This window comes from Synchiropus splendidus, chromosome 4 (genome assembly GCF_027744825.2).
Source record: "Synchiropus splendidus isolate RoL2022-P1 chromosome 4, RoL_Sspl_1.0, whole genome shotgun sequence".
Taxonomy (NCBI): Eukaryota; Metazoa; Chordata; class Actinopteri; order Syngnathiformes; family Callionymidae; genus Synchiropus; species Synchiropus splendidus.
Window position 1 is genome coordinate 6,140,319 of NC_071337.1, and position 23,892 is coordinate 6,164,210.

Sequence of the window (23,892 nt, forward strand, 5' to 3'; positions counted from 1 at the left end):
CTCCGTAAAACAGGAAACGTGCGTTCCTTCGTAGCTCTGGACTTCATCCTCCTGCCTCACTCTGACTTTGTTTTGTTTGTCGTCGTTTTAAAGTCATGGATGCATCTAATTATTCCCTTAAAGTGAATAGGGACTTGCTTAACCCCAGCTTTGAGAGTTACCGGTTGTCTCTGGACGCCATACCAAAGTATAACGTGGAGCTGGATGCAGGTAGGATAAACTAGCTTTCTTTAAGTGTTAAGTGTTAAATTGTGACGGTTATGTTTGCACTGACTCTATTTGGGTGAATGTCATGAGGCTGCTCACGTATTTTAGTCCGGTGTATGACTTGTGCTATTGCAATAGCACTTAAATATAACTAAACGTAAACAAATCGTTTAGTTTTCTCTGGTTGAACGAGACACAAGATCAAACCTTGCATGTGGTTGCAGTTGTGGGGAATTGTAATTTTATGCTTTCTCACTACGGTACTTTCTAAAGCTGATGTGAAAGTAAGATTTGGAAGTATGGCATAGACTTTTATTTTTTTTTACAAATATTTTGATATAATCAAATTTTTCTGAACTGTGGGAAGAAACTTGAGTGCTCTGAGGAAACCATTGCAAGCGTGGGAAGAACCCATAACTTTCTCCCTGTTTGGCTGAAGTGTCAACAACCATCGTGACCCATTGGGAATCTAAAATAATAAATATATAGTCTAGTAACATCTGTTTATTTTTCTTTACTGGCTCAGCTCCTACTGTCAACTGCAGATGTCACAAGTTACTTGTGGTGCCATCATCTGACAAGCAGCTGATCCAGTGATCCAGCCAGTGGGTGCCATGCTATTGCCAGCAAGAGCGAGATCAGAAAAACAAATGCCTGAGTAAACCTGACACATTCAATACTGTGTTTGCGTTGCAGCTGTGGAGGAGATGAAGTTGAAGGAGAGCCAGTACACGCTGGATCACATGCGAGCCTTCGGCATGTACAACTACCTGCACTTGGACCAGTGGTACGAAGACAGCGTTCTGTTTGTGGACTGTAAAGGTCGAGTGCTCAGTCTCACAGTCACTCTGGTAAACATTTTAAATAAGGCATCTGTGCTGTTCTGTTGTGCGTATGTTCTTAAGCTCTCTTTACTATTAAAAGAAAAGAGAGGTGAGAAGTTTTCAATCACATTTTCAACAATAAAGATTGTGCAGACAGACAGAAAATAATAATAATAACTGTTACAAAATGGTTCTTATTACTTCATTATTGCAGTTGGATTATGTTAAAAACTTAAATCAGTATTTGTTGTAATTCAGTACACTAACATTCATTGGAATTTATAAATTTGTTCGACGGTGAAAATAATTTATAGGAGGCCTGACTTGAGGCTGGCGCTTAAAAACGTGAGGATTTTTCCCCACTCCAACGTCTAACGTACGTCTAACATACACAGTGTGGTGGAAGAGCATGAAGCCAAACAAACAGCCATGTTAAACATTACGGCGGAAATATGGATCGGACTAAAAGTGTTAAAATCACTAGACCTATTCCTTTTTTGTGTTGGCCAATAGAGGGCGGTCCAACACTATTTCAAGATCGTGCAATGGTGTCGCCTTTAACGCATGTGAGGTGGGGTCACTGCGGTGGTCAGTAGTTGCATGAAAGAAAATGATCATGTTTGTCCTCAAATTTGATGCGCATTAAATGTAATTTAACTGATCATGCCTTTTTGTGTGTGACATGTTTTAAATAGCAAGACAAGTGCCCTGCATGTAAAACAGTCTCTTACTCTTTTCTTTGTATTTCTTTTGTTTTGTATTATTTGATCCCTCAAGTTAGGTTGAGATAATAGTTGTTGTTGAATGATGTGGAATTGAAACCAAAACACTATTCTTACTGCTTTTAAGGTGGGAATAAAAGCAAAAAAGATTTATTATAATTGAAATAAAACACTTTCAACAAGAAATATATTGATTTTTCAGCAGCTCTTAAATGTGTATGTCCATGTGGCACTAACATCATCTTTTCTTGCTGACATCAATTCATGAGTATCTTCTCCTCTCCATTATCATGGAGGTGGATCTGCGTCCTAGTGTTTTCCAAGTGCCTAGAGCTGATGGTAGTTCCACTATAGAAAGCATTAAAAAGAAAAAAACTGGGGTGTGTACCAGACTATGTTCCTTATTTAGGTAATGTATATCCTGTTGTTTTTCTGATGCTTTGTCTACTTGGGTGGTGCAAAAAGACCTTTAGTCCGTGACTGAGTTGAGCAGACAAGATCAAGTTTTTTTTCTCCAAATCCCCCAATTGACCTGGATTTTCTTCAATACATAATCAGAGCGGCGACTTGTCTGCACACCCTGAGGTGACTATGATGAGAGATAATTTCTACATTCTGGCTTCGAGAAGCCTCTGAACTCCTCCTTAGAATCACGCCACAGAAATTATTATGATGATCATCACGCAACAGTGAATGTCACTTGCATGGCTTTTGTGTACTTTGGAAGGAAGTGTTGCTCGGGTTTGCGTTGGCTTCAGCTGCAGGGGAAAATCAAAGTGTGTTGTGATGCTATGTGTCCATGGCAACGACAGACCAGTAGCTGCTGGTTTTCTTTGATACATTTTTCTCTGTGTGGGATCGATGGCGCTTCTTTATGCTTGAAATGGCCATCGAGTCTGGTCTGATGCTGCCGTCCATCTCAACTTGGCCGTCATCTATTGTCCTATATTGTTTACTCCATGCTTATCTATGAGCATAAATCAAGTTCGCATTGTGCTCAGATCTCTCACAGAATCTCAAAAAGGATCAAGAACATCCCTCCAAATAGATTTCTTCAATGATTTTCGCGAAATGGGACCGCAGAACCATGAAGGAAGGTGACTGAGACACGATTGCCCTAAGTGACGATAAATGAGTGTATCAAATTGTTTTCTCGCTCTCTGAAGACGGTAAGAATCACTCAAGTAGTTGATTAAAAAATGTCAATTTGTTTTGCCTTTCTCTGTGATCTTGCACCGTTAGATATTGGGTTGTTCACCACTGAAGAGAAAAACGAAGAGGCTAACTTAAAATCTTATTTCCTCCAGTGTATGACTGTCGTTTCTGTGGTCCGGGAAGGTTCGTCTTAGGTGGTTTTGTGACAGGCTCCGTCTGGGGTTTTGAACCATAGGGAGACACCAGGATGCATGTAGTGGGTGAAACAACGGTGCTGGTTTTCAATACATTTCAACAACAGCGTCTGCAGTGGAGCGATTAGAGTCCCTGCCAGGCTAAATGTTTGAACTGTTCATTGAAAAGGAAATAAAAGTTATTTATTTTTATATTAAACACTTTTGTGTTATTTGTCATTTACTTAGCTTTAAAAGTTGCTTACACTGCTGTTCAGTGTAATTAATAAAAAAAAAAAACTTGACTTTTCTGTGATTTAGTTGAGGAAAACCAAGATAAAGCAGTTGACAAAAATTGATATCGGCCTGTTGGGATCTTTTATAAAAATGGCCCACAAAGCGACGATCAGTGAAGGATGACCTGGTTGGAAGTTTGTTGGATGCAGTATAGTTCCAGTAGGTTTCACAGACTAACCTGTTTTCTCTTCTAGGACACTGCGTTGGGAAAGCCCTGGGAGGTTTACAGAATAGAGGGCGACTCGTGGCAGCGTGAGGACCGTCTCTGCGCCTCCCTGAGCCTCACCTCAGCCACCTGGGCTGCTCTCTCCGACGGCAGCGGGAGACTTTACCTGCTGCGCACCGGCAAGAGAGCAGACAGTTCTCATCTGAAGTGGGAGGTGAGTGCGTGTGCCGTGTTGTTGCCATAAATAGTCCTGGTGTATAATATAAACAATTATTCTCACTGATGCCACGTTTAATTGTGGGGTACCCTCGGAGACTGGAGAGGACAAATATCCACAGATTGTTGAAGAAGCTTTTTCTGAATCTGTTTGATCCTGAAAGTGACTGTCGAAGCAGCATCTGCATGTAAAGGACCAGCCTTGTTCAGAAAATCAACTCCTCCCCTCATTAGCAGACGGCTCTCCGATCAACCCGCTGTCAGGACGTGACACTGAAAGTTCAAAGGATGAATTTGTATTCAAGAATAACTCTGCTGCCGTTTTGCATTCATGTTCAATCCCCCTGTTAACCTCCCCATAGATTGGGGGCCAGACTGTCCCCTCTTTGAGCTTTGATGCCTCTGATGTTTTTCACGTCACGTCTCTTTCTCAGGCGCTGTTCATTGAAGACGTGGGGGACCCCTTCATCATCCTCCACAGCGTCTCGCATGTTCAGGATGGGGTCCACACCTTGGAGGTTCTGCTGCTACGGATCCAGAAAGATCAGCAGGAAACCAAAGGCAGTGAATTCTCCACCTCTCTGGAGTGGATCACGGTTTCAAACGTGGCCGGAAAAGGTTGGTCGGGGCAAAGGCTGAGGAGCAGGCTGGCTGGGCTTTTCTGATTCTTTATCACAACATAGGTCCAGATAAGAAGTACGAGGTGAAGACGAGGAGGGTGCTGAAGGGGAAGACGGTCCCTAACTACGCAGCCATCGAGCCTCAAGGGAAGGGGCTGATGGTGGCTGCAGAAAAGCCATTTGTCTTCACCCACGTCGATGGTCAGCCTGTGGAGGCGCCCGAGCAAGAACCCATGGAGGTGGAAACCACAGGTGAGTCGCGGGTGATTTGAGCTGAGGGGGTGGAGGGGTGTAGTCTTGAATTTTAGTGACATTGACTGAACCAATACAGAATTAGCAAGAATAAATGCTGTGTTTTCATTCTGCGTATACAGAAAAAATCAATACAATTTTCCTCCTATGCACGGCCGTGTACTGCATTAGATTACAACCCCAGTATATTACTGCGTAGGAGTGACGATGTGTGGACTGTGGCGTATCCTGGGCAGTGAGTCACGGAAGACAAAGATGGAGGTCAGGGTTTCGTACCGATAAATCAAACTTATATGTAGCACCGTAAATGATCAAGACAATAAAGAAAGTCTAAGTCTAAGTCTAAGTCTAAAGTGCTCACCATGAATGAAGTGCCGAGCCACATCAGGTTCTACATGCCAACTAGCAATTGAACTTCAGTAGTGATGACAGCTACTGTACGTTACCCCGACCCCTGCCCTGACTCATTCTTGAACATCATGTGGGAGCGGAAGCATTTGACTCCACTGAAACACAGTGTATGGTTGACTTCTGCATCAACAGTGGACACAGAAGTGCATGTGAAAATAGTCACTATGACGCTGTGGGAGTCAGAATATGTTGGAAGAGTGGATGCACGCATTTGCTCATGGTCTATCTTAGGTAGTGTTTGATTCTTTTCATTCAATATTAAGTTGATTTAACTGATATGAAAACACCAGTGTGGGATTGGAGCTAAGGCCAAGTTGTGCCTCAGCCTTCTCTCTAAAATTCCCTCTTGACTGTGGCACCTGTGCTGCAAAGTATTAATCAAAGCTTCTGTCTCAATTCCATCTTCAGTCACGCCAGCATGTGAGGTCAGCTTCTTACTCATTTCTTGGCATTTTCAAAGAATTATGATTCATCCTCCACTTGCCTGTTTCTTAACATTCAAGCCACACCTGTTATTATTCATAAATGCCAAGACACGCTTTCTCATTTTTTTCTTTCTTACATCATGCCAGTTTCATCCTGCTCGGAATCATATTAGAAGTGTTTTGTTCCACTTCTGGTTCAGGGTTGGCATGGGCTGCCACTGGAATCATTTCAGATAATTCTTTTTTCCAATCCTTCATTCCCTCCTTCCCTGACACTATGATAAATGGTGTTTGAGCTGTGGAATATTTTTTTTTGCCCTTTAACCTTGGCGTGTCAGAGGCGGATGGTGTTGGAGGGAGTGCTGCTAGTGTGCATTAATATTTATTATTGTTTAGCTGTGATACAGAAGCTGTTCGCACCTTCTGAATTTACCTGGGTTTCCACCAGATATGTTTGTGTTTGATGGCGTTCTATCCCAAGCACTGCCGTCTTTCAGTCCCCACTTCCTGCGTCTCTGTTGCATCACTCTGTTACAATGCGGTGTGCCAAAATGTCAAGTCAAGGTTTGTTCCAAGTTTTGTTGTTGATCCCAACAACACCAAGTCTATTGTGGAGCACAAGTAAAGTTTATTTATGATTAGATGCTAGATGATTCAATACACAACTGAGACAGATTAGAGACGTACAACAAAACAAAAGACACCTTAAACTGTAGATGGGGTTTGATAATGTGGCAAAGGAAGAAGAATGAATAAGAGGGACATTTCCGTGGCTGTCTTCCATCCATTTCCCAGTTTTTATTTGCTTCCCTTACAAACAAGCATCCAAAGTGAGTTTCTCAAAGGTCTTTTTTAAACCCAGAAAGAGGAGCGAGAGCTGAAGCTGTGGAAGGGATATAATGGAAGCTTTTTAGCCGGTCCTTTTATCTGCTTTCCCTCCTTCAAAAGAAGGAAGCAGATTAGATGTCAAGAGACGACACATCTTCAAAGTGGTTTAAGTGACGAGGAGAGGAAATGTAAAGGTGGCAGGGGTGACAGAGCTTCACCTCTAAATTTGAGGAGATTTAGTGGCTGTATTTAATTTGGAGGGTGCTTTCTCACAAGAGGGTTATGTAAGTGTAAAGAAGTATGATTTACCATAAGTTCCTGACTAAAGAGTGCACTGGAATATTAGCCCCACCCACTGAATTTAAGTAGGAAAATAGATATTGTTCATCCATAAGCTGCAGTGCTCTGTAGGCGACAGTGGTGCTGTCTGCGCCATAGACAGGTCAGTGGTGCACTCGGCTTAAAAATGCATGAGGATGTTTGAAAACGGGGTTCAGCATCGAGACTGACTTGTGAAACAAACTCAGCAATGTTCTGAACTTCAATCATGATCTTTTATTTACATTAAAGCGCTCAGAATGTGCTGTTTTCGCACGTGTGTCCGAAGTTCTTACACCACAGCCGATCTCAGATGCTGCCTCTCGTCCCCGTCCCTCGGCTCTGTGGGCGGAGTTGCGGACACGCAGGCAAAAACAGCGCATTTTGAGTGCTTTAAGGTCAATAAAACACTTGCGATTTCATCTGTTTGATGTGACAAGGCTCAATACTTTGGCAGCATGACGCTCTTCAGCCTGAAAAAAACAAGGTTCAGACCACAGGAATAAAGTAGCGGCTTATAGTCCAGAAATTATGGTAGTTGACAAATGAAAAGAATAAAGGTGTGTCTGGGTAACATTATAGATCATCTTATTTGGTCTTTCAATCCACTCAGTCAGCATCTAGTAATGCTAACAACTATGTCATCAAGGCTCCAAGACAAGCAGTTCACGAGATGGTGGCACTCTCACAGTGTAAGAAGCCAGACTGGAGCTGCAGATGGAGCTGCCAAGTCAGTCATGAGGAGGATTCATGGCCGTCAGGGAGATGGTTCATTGGAACATGGTGTCAATCAATACTTGGAGAGATAGAGTCCTTGAGCCAAGTGGATAGTTAAGCAATTGATCTCTGTCCTCAACCTTGGCGATTGTCATAATGAAGGGGCGTGGATTAATATATGCACTTGTATGGGAGTTCAATTTATGGGCTTTTGTTTTTACATGTGCTGACTTTGGTCATGGAGTTAAATATCTTGTGATGAATGGATGGATGAAGCTTTATTTCCATGCCATTTTTGATGCTCCTCTTTTCCGAGGGGGGACCTCAGGACTGGCTCTTTATCAAACCTGAAATCCACCTAAACCCTGCCAAACAGCTGGTACGTTCCAAGTTAGGAACATGAAGTTGCACCACAAGTCCTTGGTTCCCAGGCTCGCTAGCCTCTAGTGGGGAAAGCAGAGAAGATAATAGAATTTTTAAAAATACACAAGGGAAAATAAATAGAGATTAGTAGTATTAGACGTTGGAAGCAGAGATAGCCGGTCGTGAAAGTCCTAAAAATAAATAATAAATACAGTTATTGAGTGTATCAGTGGAAAAAAGTGACACTATAGGCACCAACAAATAATATTTTGTTGTTCTTGTTCCGAGGGTCTGCTGAAGGTCAGAAGGAGCCGATAAGGTAAAAGAAAGTCGTATAAATTGGACTAAGACTCTTATGAGCTTCATAAACCAATAAAACAACCTAAAATTCAATTCTACGACTCTCGTGGAGGCAATGCAAAGACTTTAAAATTGGTGTAATATGATCTCTCTTGCTTGTCAGCCATCGTGCTGCACAGTTCTCGGGGAGTAAAATGACTCTCTTCAGGAGAAAAATTATTAGTGTCTAGAAGTGATAAAAGCAGTGATAAGTGTTCCTGCGTTGGCCCGAAAGAGAGAGAAGCAGCGACACTGCGGAAATGTTCATCGGCTTGAAATGGCTGTTTTGGGTTTGTTTTTCATGTTGGGCTCAAAGCTAAAATCACTCTTCAGCATTACTCTGAAGTGTTTTACTTGCTTGGTGGAACTTACTTTAAAAGGAGTTGCTCTCGCACCAGTTATTAAAACTGATTTGTCCTGCTTGAGTTGCCAGCCATGTTTTAATGTCTGAAATGAGCCTTGTGTTGGCTGAGGAGGGGCAGCGATGTAAAGCTAGGTGTCATCTGTGTATCGATGAAAGTGATTTCATCACAGTGGCACCACAGTTGACCTGACTGAAGACTGTCTTTGAACATGGGGGGATCAGTTCTCCCTGAGAAGGTATCTGTGAGCCTGAAGTATGGGTCATCTTCAGGTTCTGAGCGCAAGACATTTTGAAATCTTCCTGCGTTTCACACCGATCTTCACTCTGTTATAAATCCAAGAAGTATGTGTTTCGCACCTCAGGAAAACATGTGACTTGCCACACTGTTGATACAGTAATCGGTATGAAATGACAGTTTTGTCTCTTTTATGGCAGAACCCATTTACTTCTGGCAGCAGACAACAGACGACATCACAATGATCGTCCGCATGCCGGAAGGTGTCACCAAAGAAACTGTCCACTTCAGTCTCACGAGAGATGACATCAGCATCGGAGTGAAGGGTTCCGATCCGTTCCTGGAAGGGCAGCTGTTTGCATCAGTCGACCCCGAGGCCAGCGCTTGGATCATCAAGAACGACAAGAGGTTTGATGGAAACATTTTTATTTTTATTTTTATTTTTACACCGTTGTTTTGGATGAGTGAAGTTCCTTAAATTATATTGTAATTGGGAGGGAGGAGAAGGTGAAGCCCATTTTATAAATTCTGAGAAAATTATTAAATAAAATGAGATGGATACTGCTAAAAAGTAATTTATATGAAAATTGATAAATTAGGACCAAAGATGATGGTGATAATAATGATAATAATAATCTTCGAATGTATTTTCCTTATATATTTAAAGAGAAGTCTGACGTAAACAAACATGGCTGAGCGCCAGGTCCATCTCTCTCCTGGCTGTTTCTGTCCCTCTACATCCCGACCCTGTGGAACAGATCACCTGTTAATGAGGCGCTGAACAACTCCACTCACACACACACACTAACATTCCCCACCTTTACCTCTCAGACTCCACCCATTCAAACGTCCGTCAGGCGTTTGAATCACTACACGCTGTCAGACTGGAAACTGCTCATGGAACGTCATTATCAAAATGATGGACGTATTTTATCAGCATTTATTATTTAGCAGTTGCATTTATTTATTTTGTGTGTGTCTGTTTGCTCTTGAAATACTGTTTTTCATTTAGCAAATAACTCTAGTATTTTTTACAAGCTACTTTCATAACTTCCCATCATGTCGTCATAAATGATAAACCTTCCCTGCTTTTTTTTTTTTTAATCACAAAATCAGCCACAATCAATAAAGACGTCTACGAAACCCGAAATACCGAACAACATGTGTGAAACGTTCTGCATGATGCATATTCAAACCATTTCATGTAAAAGGGGGAAGGCGCTGTGGCAGCACGTCTGTGAACGGAGGCGCTAATAAGAACCAGGAAGGTTTTTTCTTGTGAAGGCTCTATGACTCAGGAGGATACATTATCGTGTTGTCCATGTGGCTCAGTCACATATTTCACTGTTCGTCCTTCCTCTCCACCTCATTACACCTCAGCAGCCCTGCTTCCTGTTTGGTTTGTTCACGGCCTTCCTGGGTCCATTGTAAAAACACATGAAAGCATAGAAGAGAAGCTGAGAAGAGAAAATAAACAGCTGCTAAAATGAGACAGGCTTCCGTTGCTATGTTTCATTGTACATTAATGGGATTGAGAATAGAATTCACTTGGTAGTTGATCTATCTATCTATCCATCCATCCATCTATCCATCTCATCTATCCATTCCTCCATTCATCTATCCATCTATCTCATCCATCCATCCGTCCATCCATCCGTCCGTCCATCCATCCGTCCGTCCATCCATCCGTCCATCCATCCATCCATCCATCCATCCATCCATCCATCCATCCATCCATCCGTCCATCCATCCAGTGAGGGTTACAGGCTGCAGTTTTGGAACAGTGACAGCCGTGGCCAAGAACATATCCAATGTAACTTCCAAATGAAGAAAAAAATTCCATGCTTGACAGGATCTTATCCAAATTATAAGACATGAAAATACTCATGATGAGAACACTGAATAATAACAGTGGTCCAATTTTCCTTCCGCAGTCTGTTCCCCAGCCGCGTCCTTTTCATTAGACTGATGTCCTTTTACTATGTAAATGTGCTTAACCATCCGGTCTTTGTCTTGAGTCTGGGTTTCCATGGCAAATTCAAAATTGTTAATTAGTGTTTCGTCCTGGTAGTTTTTTTTTTTTTTTTTTTAATGGAATCAAAAAGCTTGCTATTGATGGTTTCATGACCCGTTTTTGGAAACCAAGTCCGCCGTGTGAAGCAGGGGCGGCCTGGGCTGCGGCATGTTTTCATGTCGAGCGGGGGCTGTAAGAGCAAAAGATCAGCTTTGCCACGGAGCTGTTTTCTATTGTCAGTCATGTATACAGTGGTACCTCGGTTCTCGACCACAATCCATTCCAGACGGCCGTTCGAGAAGCGAATTGTTTGAAATCTGAATCGATTTTTCCCATTACAATTAATGGAAAAAGCAATAATGCGTTCCAAGCCTTGAAATAGGCTTTTGTAGGAGTGAATGTAGTGTGTCTGCTGCAGGTGGCTGTTCCTCTATGTGTGTCATTTTTCTTCTTTGTTCGAATTCCGGGAGATTCGAAAACCGAGGTACCACTGTATGTCTATTTTTTTTTTTTTACCCCTAAGTAGTAGTAACAACCTAGAGATCCTACAGTTTGCTCTTCAACATTTTTTGTTTTTGCTGTTGTTCTAGTCAGTGGTCATTGTGAAGTAGTCTGTAGCGTGCTTTTATTCAATTTTTATTTTTTTTAATCTCAGAGTCATCTGCTGATCGGCTGGCGACCATGTAGATATGTATTCACTTATTCCAGCATATTTTTCAGTAGGCTCCCAAAAACCTGAAGACAGTACTGTGGCTGTGCTGTGTGCCATTGAGGCTCACAAAGCCATGGCTGCTCATTCCCAGGCTTCACACCGACAGGAGGCTTTGAGATGAGCATCTATTCTCACTCACCTGCTCACTCAGCTATGATGGCCTTGCGGGATTCACAACGGCTTTGTTTTCACTATCCAATCTGTTGCGGTACTAAAGGCCCTCATCTCTGCAAGGCATTTTCAGGGATCCAGGTCTGTTGAAACAGTTGATGGGGAAAAAAAGAGACATCGCCCACCACTGCAGTTGTGAGGCAGATTTTTGACTTGTGTATTTTTATGTACCCAGTATTCCGATTGCCACATCTTCCTTCATTTAGTCCCCCACTCATCTTCATTCTCATGTTCTGCTCTGAGGAAACCAATCTGTGTCCAACCCAATCCAGCCGCTCTCCTGTCAGCATAAATACCTCTTCAAGTTCTCCCCTGACCTTTCTCATCAAAGCGTGCTGGATGTCATCCCGTCGGGATGTTTACCGCCTGATTGCATCAGTTTTACTTAGAGCGCGCATTTCAGTCACCAGTCCAGACAGTTTGGGGCGTTTGAGGATTCTTATCACTGCAAAACTGCAGATGACTGTCCCTGAAAAGCTTGCTTTGTTTATGCTCACAGATGTCTCTCTGTGTGCTGCTGCTTTATGTTAATAATTGATGATAACGACTGAAAGGTTCTTGTCCTCTTTATATTCCAATGGTCTCCTCAGCCTGGAGGTGACCCTGCAGAAGCAGGTCGTCGATGGATCCATGTGGCCGGAGTTGGTGATGGGCAACAGCAGAGGAAAGTACATGCTGAGCGACGAGCAAGTGGCTAAAATCCACGAGAGACTGACGCACCTAACGTCCGAGGACATGGTGAGACTAACATCGTACTATGGGGGGGTTCTTTATTATAAGTTGTTTTTTATTGTAAGTTGATCTATATAACTTCCTTTTTTCTTTCCTTTAATGTTATCAAGGAAACAATGTTATGCAAATGTGTACTTATAATAATAATAAGAAGAAAATGACACTATTTAGAGAGGCGGCCAAGAGTTGGAGGGCTGCGAAACGTCGTGCCCTCTGGGCAACTGCACTTAAAATGCCCTGTAAACATTGGTGGTCCTTCAGCTAAAAGCCCATTCATGTTCAACCATACGAACGGCTCTGGATCCGGTCAGATCCTCCTGTCCATGCTCTGCGTTCATTTCCTCTGTATTTCTGCACGTTTCCACAAAGCTTACACATATGGGCCAAACGGAGCAGTACTACCGGAAACCATGGGGGGCAGTGTTGCCGTTACTACCTAATACGTAGCTCCAAGAAGAAGACATAGAAATGGAGGAAATGCTCCGTCCTCCAGTAGCGATATACTTTTGTACTTAATGGCCTCACCGACCACTGCCTCCTACATGAATGCCTCAGTTTCCTCTTTTGTGCAAGAGCTACATAATCAATACTTCTTCCACAGTCGCCATGTTGGTTTTGGAGTTTGTCGTTGTAGTAAGGTTTTGACTCTGGGCTGCTCCCCCTGGTGGATATATTGGTGAACAGCAATACCAATATAAAGAAGGCATGGAAGCATGTGATCAGGGACAGTAACATCGTTTGAAACGGACAGGTACAATTTCGTACGTAAAGGGAGCATGAATGGCCTTTAAAGAGCGAGACACCCTCCCCTGCCCCTGTGGAAAAAAAAAAGTTTTGCCATATCAGCCGTTTCTTGAGCCCAATTCTCCACCAAACAATAGACCGTAATTTCAGAGCTGTTTTGTTTTTTTTTATTATTTTAAGTTGCGCTGTATGTGTTTGAAGACCAAAGCAGAACTCAAGAGCGTGTGGTTACTTGGAGCACAGAGTAATGTGAAATGTAGCCGTTTAATGAACGCGAATACATTAACAATATGCACTAGAGGAGAACCAATGGTGACACTGAGGTGGGAGTAGAACACACGACCCGAGAGAACGAACAGACTCTGATAAAAAGAGGTGAAGAGATGGATCAGGGACATGTGCGAAATAAAACACAAAATTAGGTTTTGTCCAATATTGACAGGTAAATGAGGTGTCTGGTAATTATGCTTTAGCAGAAGTGAAATGTTTCCCTCCTGAGTCGGTGCGGGATCTAAAGTTTTGAAAGGGAGGTGCTTGAGAGTTGCAGGTCAAGTTGTAGTTCGGAGAGGGCGTCCTCCCTGTGTGACGACCCTCATGGCTGCCCACAACTCTTCACTAACCATCGTCCATCGTCTGCTCCATTACCGCCTGCCACTCCCTTCTCCTCCGACCTCTCAGCTTCATCTTTGGGGTCCACTCGAGGCACCTGGTGCAAATGAATTTTGGGCATGTAAATAAACGCCAAACATCCGGAGCTCACGCCTCTGGCTTTTCCCCTCTCCTCTTGTCAAGAACGCCGACCCGGCCAGGGACATGCCCCCTTGCAACTCACAGGAGCTGGAGGACTGCGACCAGTTCCCGGAGGAAGGTTCCAATCTGACGTACTTCGACGGCCAGTCGCTGAAGCCCACTCATGTGGTGAGTCTCAGAGCTCCTGCTATTTTGTTTTCTTTCGAAGGAAAGGTGGCGTTGTTTAGCAGCACAGTGGTTCTGATGGTTCATAGACTCAACTGCTTACAACTGCTCAGCTTTTCAATAATGTCTGTGGAGCTTTGGGCCTTTGACCAACTTCTGGTAGAGAGAATGCTCAAGTGAGCTTAAGGGTCTGTGATTCTACTCGCAGAAATCCTAATATATTGTGGAATTTATGAACTGTAAACTGTCATCGCTTTGTCTTTGGACTCTTAAAGTAAAAATAATCATCATAGTCTGCTAGCATAATAGCTTGAAGGAATTTCAATGAAATTTTCAAGACATGTTACTGAACAAGACAAGAACAGAAGATTACATGTTGGTTGATTTTGTTGAATTTCCTGTCAAACCACGTTATATTGTGGGACTTGGATCAATAAAATAAACATGTCTATTTGTTATTGTAAAGAAAATATATTTAGCCACAGAAATGAGGACATAAAAGAAGCATTCAATACAATTTTGTTCATGTATATAAACATATATCTGCCTTACAAGTATGCCAACAATAACAAAATGTATTGCATTTGCATTTTAATGTAATGTTTCATTTTAATTCAACATTTGGTTAGAATACTACTACGACTAATAATAATGATAAGAATTTTTAAAAACAAAAAGAAATTGTGATGACTTTATTAGTTTTAAACACTGAATACATGGACTGAAACATCGAGTAATGACAAAATACAACATCTACTTCTGTATGTAGCCGTGGGGCCGGACTGAGCCCAGTTCTGCTTCAAATCCATGTTTTTTTTCATCACACTTTGTGGTAGTGAGCTGCTAACGGCAACAAGCGTTTCGTAACACTACTGCCACCTGCTGACTATTTATGCTCATAACGCCTAGTGATACTTCAAAAGGTGTTGCAACATATGGGTAATATAAATCATAATGGCTGTAAATGAGCGGCTTGGCGGAGGTCTGCGCTCTCTGAGTGTGATTAAAAAGATCTGATCGTTGAGTCAGCATATTTTTTTATGCTTGAATCATCATTTGGGCTGTGACTTACACGTACCTCATCTGTGGATAGGGCACAGACGTTAAAGACAACTGGCTACATCAGGCCAAACATGTTAGGAAACATCAAAGCCTAATTGTCTGCCATGTGTTGCCTTGGCAACATCAGAAGTGAAAGGAAGCATCCTCCACTCTGAACTTTGGTTTCAGCGGCACTTGTGGGTTCTAATGAAAAATGTGTGCTGTAAGTAGACGTAACCCATTTAGAAAAGCGGAGCCACGGTGTTTACAGCAAACACTGGCGACCTTCTCTTTTATTATCTCCTCCAAGGTCCTCGCATGTCGTGATGCTCCTGTCCAGAGAAAGCTCATGCCTGGAGCTTGACCGTGCTGAAGAGACTGCAGTGGATGTACGTCCTCTTGCAGTCTCACAAAAAGAACGTGTTGCATGCTAAACATCTTTGACCCATTTGGCGAACGGAACGGGCGATAATTTGTCTCAGTTGGACGTTTCACAAAGGCTTTTTATTCCTCTGCTTTCATTGGTGGACATGCGTCAACACGCTGCACTAATGGCTCTCATCTCTTTCTCATGTACAAAGTGATTATCCTGTTTGTCCGCAGCAAGGTCCGACAATGCTGTCAGAAAATGGTGTCGCGTCATTATCGGGTGAGGCGCTCATTATCATTATTCAATAATACCACCTCCATGATTATAAAAGTAATGTTTCCGGCTGTGTGCGGATATGCTTTCAGACACGAACCATGGAACTAAATACATCGGCTCTGTGGTTGGGCTTCTGTTGTTTCAAAAAAAGATGGTGATTCTTATATGTACAGTGATTCAAGTGCACCCAAGTTAAATGGAGTTTCTCTGTAGTGACCAGGCTTCATCTGTGGTCATCTCTAGTTGCGTAAAGAAGAACCCCAGACTGTGACAAACAAGACGCTATAAGAGAAAAACTTTTTTTTTTTTTATTAAATCACAAACAAGGACTGTTTTATGAAGAGAATAAAGGGCCGAGTTGAAGACAAGAGTGGAGGTAGGGTGGAGGGTGTGAAGAAGACAAGTCAAGGTCAGATGTGGTCACTGCCATTTGGTTTAAAGACTCAGGAGTCAGAGTCAAATGAGACAAAGGTGAAGATACTTAAGACGAGATGAGTACATGAGTGAGTTGTTCACCTTTTGTGGACTAGGAGCAGGACTAAAAGTAGAACTCACTTCTCCTCCCCATCAAAGCTGATGGTGATGACGGTTCTTTAAAAGTATTCAGGTCACTGTTCCACAGGATACTAACAAGTTAACAAGAAAGAACAAAACATATTCTTGATGCATATCGGAGTCATATATCCCAAGGCCTACTACAGTGTTAGGTAGAAAGACACACAAGTTCCGTGTTGAAGGCTCAACCCCTCCCCACCTCTGCACACACATCTCCACACCCCCAAGTCAAAGTGTTGTTGCCATCTTTGTTTGTTTCTATGGAAAACATTAGCACTTTATGCAAATGAATAAGCATATTCAATGGATTTGACTAGTTGAAGCGTAATCGGAAGTCCCACCATGAATGTCTGTAAATGTCCGGAGAGCAATTCTAACCCCTTCTTCGCCTAAATTCTCCTTTGAAAGTGTGGAAAAACATCAGCCTGAACATGATAACCGCAATCCCTCAATACACTGAGCACCTTTGTTGCTGCTATTGTGCTTCCATGCAGGTGTAAACATGTGAGTGCTCCTACCATCCTCTGAGCTTTTCTTCCTCGGTGAGTCCACCTAAATGCTCTCAATGTCCACTAGAATACCCGCCAACATTTCCGCTGTTTTCCATTCAATTCTCGCACAATACCCCTGTGTGATGGAGATGGTCCTGCTGGACTCTTCAGACGAGATGTTGCTGTGTGGGTGTCACATGAGTCACTCGCCTTTTTTCTGTTGTATGTGTCCAAATGGAAGGATGAGTTCATGCTGATGTGTTACTGACCCGATCTGTGTTGTCCTCCTCGGCCAGGAAGTGGAAGGCAGCACGAGGATAGTTCCTTCAACTGGGTCTTCAGGGGCTTCACCATCGTAGTTACGGAAGGAACTAGCTAGCAATGATTCCCGACCTCCAATAGCTCTTGAACTAGCTCTTCAGTATTTGAAATGTCTCCTCTGGAGAGTGCTGATCCTCATCCCTGTGACATGATCTGATTTGAAGCTTCAAGTGATCTGAAGTCAGTCAAGGACAGAAGTGGTGATGATGATGATGATGATGATGATGATGATGAAGAAGATTCTGGTGACGGCAGGGAGATGGCATTTAGCTCATTCTTTTAGTCACATGGCCTTTTCCCAACAGATGCTGTGCTTTCATCATGTCTCCCCCTCACGTCTGTCCTCCTTCGATAAATCCTCGGAGAGAAACACAAGACTCACCTCCCGCCATCATCAATGTCTCTGAGATGGTGGTTGAGGGTCAAGGACCGATCATGAGAACGCGTTTGATCGCTGTTTGCACACACAACAAAACATTTTCTGTTGGGAGTTGAATCAAGAAGTGTTACTTCTGTCACTTCACACGTCTTTTGCAGCCGTCTTCTGTCCGCTTTCCTCCCACTCTCAGTGAAACATCCATCACAGGGATTGTTAAACAACCAAGACTCCCCCCCCCCGCCTCTCAAGTCACCTTAAAAAAAAAGTAGGTCATTCTGCTGGGCGTTAGTGGAAAGTCAACATGGAGCATCGGAGAGGCAGAATTGTCGCTTTTTAGTTTTGGTGTTGGGCAGAGTGTTGGAGCATGGTGGAGTCCCCAAACACAACACTTGTTTTGAAGAGCGTTATGGCATCTACGATTGAACACATTTTGGGAGGCAAACATTAAGTGCCCTGAAACAAATGTCTTGTCTTTGTCTTTCTGTCTTTGCCATTCACCTTTCTGTGGCCAACATCTCTGCGACCTTCATACGCTTCAGCCACAGAAACTCAGTCAGGCTTGAGCTTCTTCGTCCTCCATGTCTTTATCTTGTGTTTATTAAGCCTCTTCAACATGGACTGAAATAGTCTCTTTTGATAGCACCCTTTTCTTCAGTTCTGTGTTGAGAATAAAATCTCAAGCACATTGATCGATAACACTCGGCATGAATGCGGATGGGAACAAAGAAATGTGGCATGAGTCAGCTGAATTTGAGAGGACTGGAATCAAGAAGAAGCCGCTGAGACCGGCTGTGGTGTCGGAACTTTGGGCACGCCGGCGAAAACAGCGCATTTTGAGCGCTGTTTAATGCGAATAAAAGATGTGGGACGCTGTCTCGAGACAAAGAGCGTTCGGCTCAAAAGTTGAGCAGTGGTTATTTTTTATTTATTTATTCAAAGTCTGGCACCGCAGCACGTAGCAGGCCAGCATCGCATACGACAGTTACGGCCGCACAGTATCCTGAACTCGAACTCTCACACAGCCATCTACCACTACAGTAGTTCCTATAACCCTCGCGTCGGCTACTTTGAATGGCATCGACTTTCGTCCAATCTGACTTGGGACCGGTTGGTTGGAACCGATCCCGGTCGTAAGTCAGGAATCTTGAATCTTGAGGTGTTACTTGTATTGGTCATCTGACACTGTTTGCTTTGGCTAACATGGTGATAAATGGTGGGAGGAAGCTTGAGTCCATCAGACGTTCCAAGGCTGGTGTGAAAGAATCACACACTTGAACCTCGCTGTCAAGTGGGAGTTTGAAAAATATACTGGGAGCTGCGAAACCATGGGCCATTCACGCGTCTCATATGTAGTTTATGATGATTTTCAACACTTTTTGAAATTTCCTCATGGATTTTAAGGGTCGTACATGTCAAAACACAGGATCACGTCTCATCTTTCAGCAGTCAAGGCTGCAGCACAGACTTGTTAGATGAGATGAGTGAAGAGCTAAAGCTCAGCCTGTAGAGGATGTACATGTGTAATGGTGGTGAGGCAGAGGCTTGAAGAATATCTCGGTCCAAACACCCTGAGATGAAGTGACACGATAGACCATAGACACACACACACACACACACACACACTGATGTGGAACAAGTGACACACACAAGTGGCTAAAAATGAGTTCTGGAGTGGAGGCGTTTTCAGAGACTCATTGTTGCGAAGCTGAAACGTTTGTCAAATGTGTGTGGCTGTCGTCAGGAGGAGGAGAGCTGCGCTGACGGCTAAATTCAAGCTTGAAGTGTGTAATGGGAGAGCTGTCACACGGAAGTAGAGACCACACACTCACCAGATGAGTTTCATGATGAACCTCGAGGGTTGTCAGCGATCACCGCTGAGGTTTGGATTCCACATCTGAGGCCGCAGCCTGAGCCAGGCCAGCATCCATGGTGTCCCCCGCTCTGTGCGCAGGTGAACCTGGGCATCCACCAGTACCTGTTCACGGTGGACGTCAACCCGTCGGAGATGCCGTGCCTCTGCCTCAGACACGACGTGGACGCCCTGCTGTGGCAGCCCCGTCCGGATCGACCCGACGACATGTGGGAGCACATCGCCACCTTCAACGCTCTCGGTGAGTACGGCCTTCTCTAGCATGTCATACGGTCAAATAACGAAGAAAAGATGTCAAAAGCCCCCTGTAGGACATTGTAAATACTACTCTGGTTCTGTGCTGAGAAGATTCCAAGCCGCTTGGTGCTGACTTGTCTCCCTACTGAATTGTTTGACGGCCTTAGTGTGAAAAGTGCGACTCGCAGATCTCATGAGGTCAGAGTGAAACTACAAAAGACATTGATAAATACTGAAAAAATACCTTGTAAATTAATATTAGCGTGATTCACCCATAGTTATATTTAAATGATGCACACTAAAAAGATCGTCCAATGTTTATGATTTATATTGACTATCTAAAATACATTGCGTGCGATACTGTTGACAAATGCAGCCTACAGCGTGGCATGTTGACATATTGGGTTTTCAGTTGAAGCACGTGTCCGGCCTCCTGCGGCACATCCTGATGCCACGTAAGAGGAAGATGGAGACTGGGCTTAGGTTGGGGCTCCTTTTGTTCTACATGTCAACAAGCGTCAGTTGCTGTTTAAAGCCCCACAAACGGCCGGGCAGTGACTTTCTGACGGTACTGCGATATCCTCACAATAGCTCCTGGAACACTGCGGAAAATTGAAATACTTATGCCTCAACATGCGACGCGGAATGCTGCCTTTGGTCTCAGTATAGGACGTAAAAGTCCACTTTCCCAACGTCAATATATTACGCCATGAGAGTGAGGATGGGTTGGGTTTAACCAAAGGTGGAAGAAATACTGTAACACGTTTCTTGAGTAAATGTGTGAATCTACCGACAAAGCGCACATATTCTTGAATAGCATTTTATACTGAAGTACAAGATGAGAAGTACAACGTAGATGATGTAAGCAGTTGTTTTTAATCATTCATTTTGACTTGTTAGGCAAAGAAGGTGGATTAAATGTTATTCTATGCATTTTATCCAAATAAAATTCAGACATTTTCATTTCCCCTGGGCAGAAAAAGCAGATGGTGCAACGACAAAGCAGCTGAGGCAGTAAACTACGACAGAAGAATGTTTCAGCACCAGGCACACTAGACAGCAAATTCAAACTTTTGGACTCAGACTTTAGGAGGTCAGGTTCAGTGAATGCTGAGGTCAGCACAATGTAAGGGCCCAGAGGGCAGCGCTAAATGAAAACTAAAACTATTTTTGAGTTCAACGGTCAAGACCCAAATGTTGAGTAAGATGATTTCATATGGTCAAAACGATCAAAAGGTCAAATATCTTGGAACGCGGCTAAAACCTCCAGTGGTTGGAGCCAAGACTTTCGAACACCGGTTCAAAGGTGCATTATGGGATCGACACTGTGAGGTGGAGAGAGCTGAGTTCTCCTCCATTACTTTCACAGTCTCCTCACATTCCTCCAGCAGCTGAAGCTCTTTCGTTTAAATTCCTCTGTTAATATATTTACTCACCCGCTAATTTCTCCAGCTGGAGCTCGTTCTTCATATTTGACAAGTACGAGATGTTCCTCCACACCAGGGACGGTGCGGATTCTCAATGAAGTCAGTAGATTATTATGGATGAGAGGATCGTGGACCCCGGTGAGAGACAGACGTCTGGGCCCACTTTCGGAGGCAACCCCTGATGGGAAAAGTGGAAGATGAAGAAGTGGAAATGTTGTTTCTGGTAGCTCAGGCATCTTTTATTCCGCCTTGAAATCTGATAAACAAGGGGGGCGGCCGACATCCACCTGTGCCGCTGCTTGCAAAGAACCCTGCGATAACTCCGCCCACCTTACTTCCGAGTCTTAGACTTTGGTTCAGTACTGCATTTTAAAACATGTTGTATATAAATGTGTGTATATAAATGCTCAGTCTTTGTTTCCACAGGTTGAAACAGATGCAAATAACGGCTAATCTGAAGACTTTTGTCTGATATTTATCTGTGTATATTTTAAACATTTTCATTTAACTATCCAAGTCAGTGACGTTGCAGTGTCTGTGGGCTGGTTGTGAGGTTGTGTGTGACAAATGGCGTCAGACGTGGGATGACCTCATGAATTATTGGACATATGGTTAAGATCAAGTACGATGGGGGTGTTGCCTGAAGGACGGCTGATCGATGGACGTGCAGGGCTTCATTTCCCAGAGGGGCTGTATGAAACAGGCCGGAGTGATGCGTCATCTCAGCCTCTTTCATGCTACAGACAAAAGAGCGTAAATGCCAGTGAACAACTTCGACTCGCCTTCTCTGTCACAGGTTACGTCCAGGCGTCCAAACGGGATAAAAAGTTCCTGACCTGCGCGCCAAACTTCTCCTACGCATCTCTGTGCGAATGTCTGCGACGTTCCTTCATCTACCGGCAGCCGCAAACCCTCGACACCGTGCTCTTCAACAGGAAGCAGGGCCGCCAGGTCGGGCAGGTCGCCAAGCAACAAGTGGACAGTCTGGACGTCGACAAACCCATCCTGGGATTCCGGGCCACCAATGAGAGACTGTACATCCTGACCTGCAGTAACCTCTATGTTTTGAAGGTCAACAACGATTAAGGATTGTGGCAGACTTTCATTCCTCTCCCTCACAACCTCTCGATCCCATGTATGGAACAGAAATGATAAACTGTTCTGAACCGAAGATGTCTCTCTTGTTTGTGCTCTATCCTGATGTTGTGGACTGAATTCAATTTTATCAGTAAGTAACATACAGTTTATTGCCATAGAGTCACCTACGACAGTAGATGGTTCTTAGCCGTGTCTGTCAGAATAACTACGAAAGTGTATTATATGAGATCTGCCGCCACGCCTTCAGAAAAATGATCTCTTTGTAAAGATGAAATCTCAAGTGATAAAACGAATTGAAACAAAGTGGAAACATTGAAACAAACTGATCATGGAGGTGGACTTCAACATGAGTATTCGTTGCTCAAGTCACACATTCCGACCGTACATGTAAAGCGACAGACCACTGCTGACTGGACAGAGAGTTTCTTCTCATGATTAAAAACATCTTCATTTTCATTGTCACCAATTCAGTAAATGTCAATACTTTGCCCTCTGATTCATTGTTTCTCTATTGTGTCTTTATTGACTACGTTTTTTTTTTGGAGGCAGGGTTGTTCCTCCGCCACTATTCAAAAAATTCTTGCTGGAAACCCTGTGGTATTTAAGTTCAATTTTCAGAGATGTTCATGATGGAATGAGAAACCAGCATCAGCCAAGCCCGACAAGTAACAAATCCGTCCAAACCTTCTGAATTCCAGGTGGAGGCCAAGCTTTTTCCCTGCGCATTAGCAGCAAAATCAAAATGTCAGCAGCACAAAACATCACTCCAGTGAAATGTGCCTCCTGAGACTCTGCCTTTTAAGGTAGAACCTTAAGGAGCACAGTGAAGGACGTACCATGCACTCTGTTATTCCGCCGTCAAAATCTGACACCAGAACCCAGGAGCTTCCCCTAAATCATTTCCATGGAACTCTTAAAGTAAAGCTCTCACTGGCTGACCACCTTGCGCTTCCTCGATATCCTGCTATCTTTGACTCCATTGCGGTTTCATTTGGGGAAGAAAATGTTCATTTTAATACCAAATGTATTGTGTCAGCTGTTACTTCTCGACGTCCCTATACAGGAGCCATGATCTGGCAAGGGATTCTTTTGATCACTTTTGTTTCACTTCGTATAGAGAAGCAATTGAAGGAGAAAATGGCTGCAAAATAATTTATTAGAGACCACAGAGTCACCTAATCCAGGGTCTTCCTTTCACATCCTGTTTTGTTCAGTGCACACACACAGATCAGATCCTAAATCATGTGTTTTTACAGCAGCTGCCATTGCATTAGGGGGTCTTCAGGGAGGGGGAGCTGCTTGGGAGCAGACGTGTCAACAGGCTGTTCTTTGGAGCGTTAAAACAGTCTGCACTTTGAACTTCTCAGATCAATGTTAGCGCCAGGATTTCTGTCCTTCACTTTGATGTCAAAAAAGATGAATGAATGAAGCCTCCACGTTGACTTTCGTAGCTTTTGAGTGACAACATTTTCTCGGTCGTCCACCTCTCTGGTGTCCTTCTCCCTCTAGTCCCTCTGACCTTCCACCGGACCACGGTAAACACACCGCTCTTTACCCTTGTTTGGTGGGAGAAAACACTTTCACATGGGATCGTCTGTAATTACAAGCGCACGATTGAACGGGGCGGCGCTGCTGGTTCTCATTAAGTCTTCCTACGTTGGTGGATTCCTCTAGAGGAGGAGCGGGTGCTGTCACTCTTGATGAAGGCCCTGGGGATGAGCGCCGCCTCAGCGCTCTGTCCATCTGAACATGGGCTGATAATTGCTTTCGCAGCTTATTCACTTCAGTTGTCCCGAGGAAACATGCCTCAGAAGAGGGCACGAGCACGTCTGGAACACCTGTGGGACCTTTGCCGTGTCTTCATCGATTTGAAAATGTGAAGTGCTCAGTGGAGTATGATATAGGGC

At 43.6% G+C, this 23,892-nt stretch overlaps 1 protein-coding gene across 2 annotated transcripts; it reads left to right on the top strand.

The window, feature by feature from the left end:
* The first annotated feature begins 16 nt into the window (after nt 1-16).
* Nucleotides 17-22,450, top strand: nudcd1 (NudC domain containing 1). Of its 2 annotated transcripts, XM_053864043.1 has the most exons (11): nt 66-210; nt 734-812; nt 904-1,058; nt 3,573-3,758; nt 4,195-4,378; nt 4,444-4,632; nt 8,833-9,040; nt 12,120-12,267; nt 13,798-13,923; nt 19,305-19,464; nt 21,684-22,450. In XM_053864043.1, exons 3-11 carry the CDS (start codon nt 915-917, stop codon nt 21,971-21,973), a joined length of 1,635 nt encoding a protein of 544 aa, XP_053720018.1. In that variant the 5' UTR covers nt 66-210; nt 734-812; nt 904-914; the 3' UTR covers nt 21,974-22,450. The 2 variants fall into 2 exon arrangements, with proteins under 2 accessions (XP_053720017.1, XP_053720018.1); XM_053864042.1 differs by lacking the exon at nt 734-812 and having other exon boundaries at nt 17-210.
* Nucleotides 22,451-23,892: the final 1,442 nt, after the last annotated feature.